Here is an 11,780-nt window from a genome sequence, read left to right as displayed (position 1 = left end):
CTACATCTACGCGCGAATTACTGGATACAAATAATTTACTGGTCAAATTAATTACAGACAGACTCATAATTTACAAATGGACATGGTTTCAGTCAGAAAGGGTCCTACCTTAATTACCTTTATTAGACCGTCCAGTGGACCCCACTTGTCAGGTCACAAGGCTAAGGAGCACCCAAATGTGTCCCCTTAAATAACTCTAAACTTCCCCATTTTTGTGCACACAGTAATGTTTCCAGCCCTTTCTTTTTTATTTCTCATATTACTCTTTGACTTTTCCTTTGCTCTTTTCATCAAAATTCATGCTTTAATTAAATTTTATAATTTTATCATTATTTTTATTCTTGAAAACTGAAACCCTTCTTCGTACTTTTACAAAAATTGCTCATTTGAAGGAATTTTTTTTTTTTTAATTCCAAGAATCTTCTTCATATTTAATTTAGGGTTCAATACATACATATAGAAATTCCACTGCTGTTGAAAAGGAATACTACGTCAAGTCCCTGAATTATCTTCTCCACCAACAACTAATTCTATTAACAAACTTTTCAAATTCTTAAATATAAAAAATTTAAATTATTTATTTTAATGAATGTTACGTCGAGTCGACTGTTTTTTGAATGGTCTAGAAACCGTGCTTTGGTACCTAACTAAAAAAAAGTAGTAAAAATTTTGCAAATAAAAAGATAAAATTTAGTCTCCAAGCACATTTTAATATTGAGAACATATTGAGCAGTTCAAATCAATTGTTTGGATTTAAAAAAACATAGGTAAAGAATTTGAAGCACAATAAAACATAAAAAAACATGAGACATTTTAACCCTTCTCATGAAATATTTTCTTTAAATCCCATCTCAAATTCTAATATTGTCAATCATCCGAGGCATCTTGTGATTTAACATCATAGAGAATATATACTTGCCACACATTTTAATTATGTCGCATAAAACAACTAGGTTTTTCAATTTGCTAAAAAAAGTTATCTATCATCCAAAGCTGTTGCTTAGCATAGAAATTTAGAATTGTGAAAAATAAGGGTAGAACGGTAATATAATAAGGTTACGTAGAGGTCGGAAAGAATGAAGGAAGAAAGAGTAAGGGTAGAATGATAAAATAATATTTTATAAACTAGAAAACACAAATTCCATTAGAAACTGATAGGTCATGGGCCACAAAGCCCAATAACGGCCCAATAATAGCTTAGCAAAAGAGCCCAAGATTTATCATTTCTTTTGTAAAAGATAATGGCAGTTGATATAAACATATATCATTAAATCGTTTTAAATTCGATTCAATAAACTTCTTGTACTCGCCATTTTACCTTAATATGTTTAATTTAAGCTCAATTCAATTTAATTGAAAACGTGGGAGAGGAGTAGAATTGATTTGTTTATATTCTCAAAATACCAGCACTCAAAAAATAAGGAGAGGTCAAGATGTAACAAGATAACAGGTGATTGATTAGTCATGAACTGGTACAAATTGGATGATGAGAAGATATCAAGATAAAAGGAAGAAAGAGCAAATCAAATATTTTGTTAGTTTGGATCGGGTTCAATGTTCGGACCCGTTAGATAATGAAATTTGCAGATATCTAGCTGAATCTTGCTATCAGACACTTAAAACTAACTAGTAAATAGTAACTGTATATTTTACTGGTAATATATATGAACTTGTATACCAGCATTTATAGATCTCCCTCCTTTTATGTGACCCAGTCTCTGCCTTGTTTGAGATTTCAGGCCGGGTCCTGTTAGAATAGCAATTCGATCAGGTTGTCGGTTGGCCTGGGCTCAGTTGCGAGTTGGTTGTAGGTTGATTCGGGTCATCACTGGAGATACCAGGTCGGGTCAGATTTTACTTGCTCTTAACACCAGTGTTGTAAAAAACTTCCATTTAGACCGATTAGTCGTTGGCGGTAACCAAACCGTCATGGATATTTCTGATTAATCGGCCGATTATTCCCGATTATTCTCAATTAATCGCTTAGCGGTACCCTATCCATCCGACGACCGTATTCCGCTATTTACAACACTGCTTAACACATCTGGTTGACAAAGAAAGGCCCTTTACCTTTACCTTTATCAGATAATTGCACTTTTACCTTTTACCTTTATTTAATTTTTTTATTGATTTATATATTATCATTTTGAGTTGGGCTGATATGCTCTATAAAGTTTGAAACTATGGGACCACTTGTGCTTCACATCCTTTCGTGCCGTTTTCAAATTCATATTCAATTTGAATCGTTTAACATGATCTCCATATGAAAATGTGTTCGGAGACCAAATTTATATTTTTTATATTTATTTTTACTTTTTTTTAGATAGGTACAAAATCACTATTTATTTATAGTACAAAATCTTTTGAAAAACAATGATTTTATGCCTATTTAAAGAATAGTACAAATTTCAAAAAATTGTTAAATTTGGTCCCCAAATACATTTTAATATGGAGTTCATGTTGAGTGGTTCGAATTCACTGGTTGAATTTTGAAAATAGATATAAGAATGTGAAGCACACCCATGCTTTATAAAACACCTTAACCCATCTAATTTTGACATCTTGTTTTTTTTTTTTTTTTTTATAATAACTAGTCTCTGGATCAGCAATTCCTTATTTGAATTGGACAAGATAATCATCTGTTATTTTTTCTAAGTTTTAAACCTAAACATGTTCCCTCTTCCAAATGGCAAGAAAAGTCATAATTGACATCATAAAATCATGAACCCTCTTCCAAAGAGCAATATTAATTTACACAAGCATGTCTCTTTCAATAACAAATTTATCCATTTCTAAAATACAAACCCACAAATTTTTAACACACAAGTAATTAATTAATTTAAGTTTACTCGACTATTTTTTCTCCATTTTCTTCCTTGTCAGAAAGGGAAATAGAAGGGGCATCAAATTTGCTAAAGAGCCTAAAAGCAGAGATGAGAGATAGAACTATGAAGCACACTAGTGCCACAAAATGTAAACCAAGAGAGACCTTGGTTTTTTTGCAGAATGACCCAAAATAAGAGCACACTTCACTCCATGACACTTCTCGGTTCCCTTTCTCTGCCAAATACAGTATCTCGCTTACCGCCGAGCCAGATGTCACCATTAGATAGGTCGTTAACTGTTCATCAGCAAATTAAAATGAGATTAGTTGTTTCTTGATGATTGTTTTTTGTATTTTTTTTCAAAATTTGAGCATGGTATTAGAACTTTTAAAAAGTTCAACTGAGTCACGGCACTATTTTGGTACTAAAAGCCACAAATAAGTTGATCCGAAATTTCATGATTTTGTTTAATTTGGGAAAAATATTACCAGCTTAAATTAAATAAAATCATGAAATTTCGGATCAACTAATTTAATTGTTTAACATTACCAGAAGAAAACAAAAATTAAAACTTATAAGTTCAATTTTGTTTTCCTCTAGTAATATTTTTCCCAAATGAAAGTATATAAGCACATAAGGATTAATTATTAGCATAACAACAACCTTTGTAATTTGAAAAATATATTAAATTAATTAATAATACAATGAAATTAAATCTATGATCATGATTCTAACCTGGTCTAGCACAAAGAGCACCCAATCATACATCTTAAAGCATCTAGATTTGGAGATGAAAATGGAGCCCAGAGAATAGACTCCAGAGATTACATTTATACTAACCAAGTACCTACATTAATAAAATATTCCAAACAAACCCATCAAAATAAGGAACTGATTAAACAAAAAAATGAAATAAAAAGGGAACTTACTTGAAACCAGTGAGATTGTTATACTTCACAGTGCCATACATATCACTTGTTTGGTTGTTTGAGGTCATCACCACAAGAGAGGCCAAAGTTAGAGGGATTACACAAAGTCTGAGGGCTAATTCAAAAAAATAGAAGGCCTTGATCTCACTGTTCACCTTTGGATTTTGCTCAGTTCCATCCATTATCAACCCAAAAAAAAGTTGACTAGGTTGGAGGCTGTAAAGTGGCAAGGGGGAAGAGAGAAGAGAGAGGGAGAGAGAGACAGAGAGAGAGAGAGTGTGTGTGTGTGTGTGTGTAAGTGTGTGAATGAATGATATGGTTGGGTAGAATGAATATGAATGTGATGTGGTGGTTGAGCATTGAGTTAGTGGGAAATAACCTTTTCAATGGCTACGTGTAATATCTCTATCATGCATAGTTTAGTTGCTTTGCATGCTTACATCATTATTACATGGGTATTAGGGTATTGGAAGCAAAAACTTTACAATTTGGTGCTTATCAAAGTTGTGAGATATCAATGACCCTTTTTGTTGCCCATAATGAAAAAAAAAATTGTGAAGTACATTTTTTAACAAAATCCTTGTATTTATCAAATTAGTTGTACAATAGGTTGGGATATATTGACAAGTAGGCTTGGTTTGATAATTTGATGATTGGAAGTGAAATTTAAATTTGTGGATGTGTTTTTTTTTTATGAAGAAGGTATTAAAATTTAGTGCAATTTGAGAATTATTTGGTTATCAATCAAGTATTATAAAATAAAATAATTGTGTTTCTATCGCTCTATACAAAATAATTGATTTTCAAATTGCACCAAATTTATTTTGTGACCTACAAATTAAAGCCATAGATATCAATCATATCTATAATTTAAAACTTTTGATTTTGATGCACGTTATATCAATATTATACAAAATAAATTGTTATTAATATCATATAGTATCTATAGTCTAAAATCTAAACTAAGTAAAGTAAATCAAGTGGCTCTTCTTTACATATTTTAAATAGATAATTTTATATATTAATTTTGTATTAGAGAATGGAGGACTAATTCATAATTTTTCTTATAATGTTGTCTTATATTAATTACAACAAAACAACATGTCTATTGTGCTAGATTGGAAATCTTTGGAAGGAAAGTGTAATAAATTAATCCACGAGATAGTTCTTCCATTCCAAGTAGGTTATATCTTATATGGGGAATATGCTAGCATGCTATGCATAGCATAGAGCCCCTCCGTGTAACGACTCAGATTTTGAGTTTTTAAAATCTTAACGGTCGATCCGAACCGTTTATCTTGTTTTCCATATTAATATGTGTTTGGAGATCAAATTTTATATTTTTTGGAATTTTTTTTACTATTTCTTTAGATTTATTGAAAATTGTTATTTTCAGCAAATCTAGACCATAAAAAAACAGCGATTTTCAATAAATCTAAAGAAATAGTAAAAAAATTCCAAAAAATATAAAATTTGATCTCCAAACACATATTAATATGGAAAACAAGATAAACGGTTCGAATCGACCGTTAAGATTTTGAAAACTCAAAATCTGAGTCGTTGCACGAAGGGGCTCTATGCTATGCATAGCATGCTAGCATATTCTCTTATATGGAGATGTGAAAGGCATCAAACTATCAGGCGCATAGAGACAAGAGTCAATTGTGGAATGTCCACATTAGTAGTACTAGGCTTTAGTTGGGTCCCTTAAATGAACAATCTGGATTTTTTGTGGCATTTTCAATACCATTTTTGGTGTTTCCTTTGACATTTTACAAAATACAAAATTTCTCATTCACATTGGTCTATAGTTAATTTGTCTAGATAATAATTTGTGAGATAGGCTAACTTATGTTTCTAAATAGTTGATGTGCATGATTTCCATATTAAAATGTGCTTGGAGACTAAATTTATATTTTTCTGAAAAAAAAAATTATTGTACAATCACTGTTTTTTAATGCCCAGAATGTTTTGAAAAAAAGTGTAATCACTAGTTTAGTTGGGTTCCCTTAAATGAAGAATCTGGATTTTCTGTGGATTCTTAAATAACATTTTTAGTGTTTCCTGTTACATTTGATGCAAAAAAAACACAAAACTTTGCTCATTCCCATTGGCGTTCCATCGGACAAAATTTTTGAGATAATATATAATTCATTTGTCTAGATAATAATTTCTTGAATTCATCTTTTGGTTTTGTTTAGGCACAAAACATGCAAGTGTGCATACCTATAGCCACAGAAAATACATGTGGTGCATCATAACTGCAAGAAATTAAGTGCACTTGCTTTCTGGTTGAGCAAATTGCACTAAATTCACAAACAGTACCAAACCGAGCAAATTCTTCATTTAATTATCACTTCTGATCATTTTTCTTAGAACCATTTTTTATTTCTTCATCCAGAATATCAATATAAAGGAAAAAAAAAAATAAGAATCCATATTCTCTGAGGTAACATAATATTTGAGTTTGGATTCAGACCATCCGATGATAATCTGGGCAAATTCGGCCCTTTAATATTTGTGCCAAAGCAGATCGAACAGTCTACAATGGTGATATGAATTAAAAAAATAATACCTGTCATAAATCTTACACAGCAGTATCAGAATGTAATAGTTAAAGATATGAAAATTTGTTGTGAAAGGTTCCTTCTAGGATTTTAAATCTTCTTTGAAAATATGTTTGTCTTTGGTTTGATTTATGTGTCTTGGTTTATATTTGATTTATGTATGATTTGTTTGGTTTATGTGTATTTGATTTAGTTTGTATATTTAATTGAATATGGTTTAATTTGTGTATTCAAAATGAATATTTGAGTTATTTAGTATTCTTAAGAGTTTTTTCAATTTATTAGATTATATGGAATTTATTTAGATTTATTTGGAGCCTTTCTGAAGAAATAAGGATATTTTTTCAGATTTATTACTTTCTGAGGATCATTCCAGCCCTTAGGACCTTTTATGAACTCTTAAAACCGTAAGGGTCCTTTACATAAAATTTAGGTACACTATTTGTAATTTCTGTGCTTTTTCAGACTTCTTTTGCAATTTTTAATCCAATTAGGCTCTCCAATATGTCATCCCGAATAGGCGCGGTGTGAATGAACCAAAGGATGAATTACGGGACCCACTATCAGGTTCAATGAAGGTCCAAGAGGAAAGTGCTCCAGCGATGTGTTGAACTATGATTGGCTTTCTGAAGAGGGCCCTTTCATCCGTCAGGTTAAATGAGAGAGAGAGGAGGTGGCTTGAGGCTGATTTGTGGGATCGGCTTGTCAGAGATTTCTGACTTTTCTTTTATTTTCCCTTTATTTTCTATTTTCTGTTTTATTTATTTTATTGCCTGCTTTCTGTTGCTCTAAAAATCCTTATTTGTCCTCTTTCAGTGTTATTTTATTTCATGAAAACTATAATTTTGGTTTAATAATTTTCATTAAAAGGGGTTCTTTTTTGTGATTCCTTGGGATTCTATGTGGCTTCTATGGAAATGTTAGTGTTCAACAGTTATTAATTAAACTAATTTTGTATTTGCGTCTGTTATATTGAAACCTGTACTGGTCTGGTATTACCAGGTTCAGACTGGTCTGATATCAAAATTATACTGAAGTTTTGAATAATGCAAACTTACTTGAAGAGTTGAGTCACTTCTTAATTAGATTTCTTTTTTGGCACAAATTGAACATTTGAACTGTATTTGAACTGTTTGGTTTCCTTTGAGAAATTTGTTTTCCCCAAATTTCTTCTTTCAAGAAAAGATGTCGATCTCAAATTATTCTGTAGGCAAAATTAAAGGTAGATTTGGAGTTTAATCTCTTAATATTGTTTTATGGCCAATAAAATGTTGTAACGTTTTAAACCGTTGAATGTCAAAATAAACTTTCCTTTACCAGTACCTGTTAAATTTCCTTTAGGAATTACTATCTAAACAAATTAAAAACTTAATATGTGATACATGTTTTGTACCATGATGGTGCCCTTTTTTGTACCAGTGATAAACCTAACACAACAACATATTCTTTTACCAGTATCAGAATGACAGGTACATGAAAAGCCTAATACATCTTCATCAGTTAAATTTCCTAAAGGAACTACTATCTAATCAAATTAAAACCTAATAAGTGATACATTTTTTGTACCATGATGGTAGAAAAAATGCCAGGTACAGGACAAGCATACTACATCATCACAATTTAAAAAAGCAAAACCTAATATGTGATACATTTTTTGTACCATGATGGTACCATGCTTAGCATGCAACTATTTCTTATTGAACTGATGCTTTTTTCTTGAGCTGATCCATAAGTAGATGCGCAACTGATTTGTATCCTTTTGCACGAGCTTGTATTAATTAAAAAAATAATAAATAAATAAAATTGGCAAGAGTCTGAATGTAAGTAGGGCTTTAAAAATATCATGAAATTATAAAAAAAAAACAAATAGATAGTATACCTTCATATATAGCAATTCCAGTGGGGACCAATTTTCTCTTTTTCATACAAAAAGAACTGCGGATTTTCAATTCAATGATAAAATATGTGAAAAAAAAAATTTAATGAGTGCGAATTACTGTCTAAATTAAACAGACACAGGCTGGTTGAAAGGGAGTATGGACATAAACCTGGTGCAATTTCTATCTTTCGGTTTGTTCAAAAAAAAAAAACTGATTTTCCCCCAAGAAAGAGCTTTTTTTTCCTTGAAATAATAAAAAAGTAGTTTATTTGAAGAAACAATCCAAATGGGGAATCCCCATACTGGTATAAATCCATAATTTTCATACTGGTATGGGGTCAAAACTGGTACAATACACAATCAGGCTAGTAATGAAAATACACCTGGTGCATTTTTCATTTTATCAGTTTGTTGAGATAAAAAAAAAATGAATTTCACCAAAAAAGGAACTTTTTTTCCTTTAAGTAATAAACATAAGTAGTTTATTTGACGACTGGTACAATCAGACTGGTAAATACCACCATAAACCCATATTCTTCATACTGGTATGGGGTCAACTTGTACAGTACAAAACTGGTACACCTGGTGCAATTTTCATCTTATTGGTTTGTTGAGAAAAAAAATATGAATTTCAACAAGAAAGCAGAATTTTTTCCTTGAAGTAAAGTAATAAAAAAAGTACTTTATTTGAAGAAACCAAAGAGTGAGGAGGCTATGGAACTATGCATAGCACATGTTGGTCCGTACTATGGATCAATATTTTTATTTTCAAAATCTAATCAGTCGATCCGAACCATTCAACATGATCTCCATATGAAAATGTACTTGTTAACTAAATTTTACATTTTCTAGAACTTTTTTACTTTTTTTTTTTTATATAGTAAATCACTACTTTTGAATGTTTCACAATCTTTAGATCAAGTGATTTTCTACCGATCTAACAAAATAGTAAAATATTCTAAAAAATGTAAAATTTGATCTACAAGTACATTTTCATACTGCTACAAACCCATAATTTTCATACTAGTATGGGACCAAACTTGTACGGCACAAAACTAGTACATTACATAATCAGGCTAGTAATCTACAGTATTATACTGGTAACAAATCTAAATTTGTGAATAAGTAAAATAAAGATATATATGAACCTGTTGCAAATCCAGAAAGGATTTATTCCCTTTTCTTCTACACAGTGTGGGCACATCCATTCCTTGTTCTTTCTTACATCCTCCATTTCTTAATAAATTGTTCCAAATTTTACCAAAAATCATATTCAGTTGTCAGATGAAAATAACCCAAATTATTTGAAGGGGAATTTCATGTAATATCATATTTACTCAATTTATTGACTTTTTCAATTAAAACTTGTTTTTAGTTTATAATGTACCCATTTTCAATTTATTGACTTTCCAATCAAATTTGAGGTTTTTGAGGGGTGTACATGAAATTGTTCCAAATTTGTACCAAAAATCAAATTCAGTTGTCAGTTCAAAACAACCCATATTATTAAGGGGAATTTCATGTGTACCCGCTCCTTCAAAAACTTCAAAAATATGCATTTCCCCTTCTAAAGTTCACAAGATCACATTTACCCTTCAAAATACCAAAAACTCACAAATTTACCTAATATATTGACTTCTAAATATCAAATTTGAGATTTTTTAGGGGTATGCATGTAAATTCAACAGCTTAAAGTAAATAAATTGTACCTTCACCATACCGCACTTGGAGGCAAGCACGGCATAGAATTCCATTTGTAGAATGGCAAACTGAGCATTCGGTTTTTCCTGGAATTTTTTTCCCAAAATATGAAATTTCCATGCAACTACTTACAAATTAGGATAAACATAAATTAAAATTAAATATAATTAATAATTTAAACCTATGCAGGGCTGATTGGGGTCGCCATCACCGCATCGCTTGCAATCTTCTTCTCCACATAACTTCTTTTGTCTAAAATATTATAATTTAAGTAAAATGTTGTGTGAATTTTCCTAAATCATTGACAAAAGCTCCCCGATTCAGATATTTGCAAAGAATACTTTAAACCCTAAACCCTAAGAATTCGCATCCTCTAAGATATCTCAGATTTTGAGTTGATTCGACAAGATCTGAACAGTTCAGCGCGAATCTTAAAGCAACCCATTTATAAATACTTTCTGGCCCGTTTTGACATCAACTGAACAGTTGAGATAAACTCAGAGGATACGGACATAAACCCTAAACACTAAACCTTTAATTTGTTTATTATCACAAAATGATTTTATAAGAATGAATGATAACTAAGTAGAAAGTAACATAATTACCTACAAAAGTGACAACATATTCCAAGGATTGGGTCATAAACACTCCCTCTCCCCTTGCTTTCGCAACGCCTAGCTATGCGGGCCCGCCTGTCAGGTTCAAAAACCACCTCCGTTTCTTCAAAATCACTTATGCATGACAGAGATCGGGCCACACCTTTGTTCGAAGAAATCGCCTCCAATCGACTCGATCTCCTAGTAGGGGTTAATTCAACCTTTCGATCTCTCCTAATTGTGTTGGTTTTGTTTGATTTAGGAGAAGAAGAGATCATTTGATTGAGCTCTCTTGCTGCGTTAAGCAATCCAAGTGACTCCATTCGTGCCTTTGATTAGAAAAAATTGGATTAAAAAACATTTAAATTAGTGACAAAGAGAGAACCTTAAAATCCACAAAATACAGAAGGAAACCATTTTTCTTACCATATTTTCAGAAATTCTAGCATTTCGAATACTTTCCTAATTGCACTTTTCCCCAAATTTTTTTATCAATTATTAAATCATCCTTTTCAAATATTGAGAAGGAAACTATTTTTGTAACCATATTTTCAGAAATTCTAGCATTTTTCTCTTTTGCAAAGAAGACCTTAAACCCTAAATCCTAAACCTAAACCATTTTTCTCTTTTACATTATTTTGTTATCAAATAGAATAAACAATAAAACAACTCAGGGTTTAGAGTTTAGGATTTAGGATTTTGGGTTTAAAGTCTTCTTTGCAAAAGAGAAATTGGATAAAAAAAAAACATTAAATCAGTGAAAAAGAGAGCACCATTTTTTGGTACCATGTTTTGAGAAATTCTAGCATTTCGAATACTTTCATAATCGCACTTTTCCCCAAATTTCTCCACCGTTTTTGATTTTGAATCATCCTTTTCTTCCAAATTAACCGCCACTGGCGATTGAATTTCGTCTTTGCTCGAACTAAGTGCATTTAATCGACTCGATCTCCTCAAAGGGGTTACATTTAATCCATGCTCTTTCTTTAATTCGAGAGATTTCATTTTCATTTTGCTTCGTGTTTCTCTCTTACTGAGAGAGGAGAGAATAAACATATGTAACGGCTATATTTTGTGATTCTAATACCCTAAAGTAAATCGAATTTTGAGTTTAGTTCCAAACTGTCTGATTAGAATCGGAGCCAATCTACCCGGATATGGAAAGCACGGGTCCCTTTATTATTCGTGCAAAATCAGATCTGACGGTGCATATCTAATCTTAAAACTTGCTTTAACTCAGGTGATATGATTCTATTTTAGTTGGAATTTCTAGGATCTTTTAT

At 31.3% G+C, this 11,780-nt stretch overlaps 2 protein-coding genes across 2 annotated transcripts; both read right to left on the bottom strand.

Moving 5' to 3' along the window:
• Window positions 1–2,705: 2,705 nt before the first annotated feature.
• On the bottom strand, window positions 2,706–4,124 carry LOC144544912 (CASP-like protein 2D1). Its single transcript, XM_078293458.1, has 3 exons — window positions 3,755–4,124; window positions 3,561–3,672; window positions 2,706–3,121 (listed from the first exon to the last, which is right to left on the bottom strand). The coding sequence occupies exons 1-3, from the start codon at window positions 3,934–3,936 to the stop codon at window positions 2,846–2,848; spliced, it is 570 nt and encodes a 189-aa protein (XP_078149584.1). The 5' UTR covers window positions 3,937–4,124; the 3' UTR covers window positions 2,706–2,845.
• Window positions 4,125–7,964: 3,840 nt separating this feature from the next.
• LOC144545268 (uncharacterized) lies at window positions 7,965–11,528 on the bottom strand. Its single transcript, XM_078293858.1, has 7 exons — window positions 11,284–11,528; window positions 10,507–10,826; window positions 10,083–10,153; window positions 9,910–9,987; window positions 9,349–9,436; window positions 8,201–8,256; window positions 7,965–8,089 (listed from the first exon to the last, which is right to left on the bottom strand). The coding sequence occupies exons 1-7, from the start codon at window positions 11,506–11,508 to the stop codon at window positions 8,016–8,018; spliced, it is 912 nt and encodes a 303-aa protein (XP_078149984.1). The 5' UTR covers window positions 11,509–11,528; the 3' UTR covers window positions 7,965–8,015.
• Window positions 11,529–11,780: the final 252 nt, after the last annotated feature.

Source organism: Carex rostrata, chromosome 27 (assembly GCF_964058835.1).
Source record: "Carex rostrata chromosome 27, lpCarRost1.2, whole genome shotgun sequence".
NCBI lineage: Eukaryota > Viridiplantae > Streptophyta > Magnoliopsida > Poales > Cyperaceae > Carex > Carex rostrata.
This window is presented reverse-complemented; position numbering and strand designations above follow the sequence as displayed.

Bases quoted from the DNA above. Each gene is read 5' to 3' on its own strand.
- LOC144544912 (XM_078293458.1), bottom strand. From the start codon at position 3,936: ATGGATGGAACTGAGCAAAATCCAAAGGTGAACAGTGAGATCAAGGCC. The intron at 3,673-3,754 runs GTAAGTTCCCTT...TTATTAATGTAG, and splicing joins AACAATCTCACTGGTTTCAA to GTACTTGGTTAGTATAAATG. The intron at 3,122-3,560 runs GTTAGAATCATG...GCTGATGAACAG, and splicing joins TGCTCTTTGTGCTAGACCAG to TTAACGACCTATCTAATGGT.
- LOC144545268 (XM_078293858.1), bottom strand. From the start codon at position 11,508: ATGAAAATGAAATCTCTCGAATTAAAGAAAGAGCATGGATTAAATGTA. The intron at 10,154-10,506 runs GTAATTATGTTA...ATAATATTTTAG, and splicing joins ATATGTTGTCACTTTTGTAG to ACAAAAGAAGTTATGTGGAG. The intron at 9,437-9,909 runs GTACAATTTATT...CAATTTATTAAG, and splicing joins CCAAGTGCGGTATGGTGAAG to AAATGGAGGATGTAAGAAAG.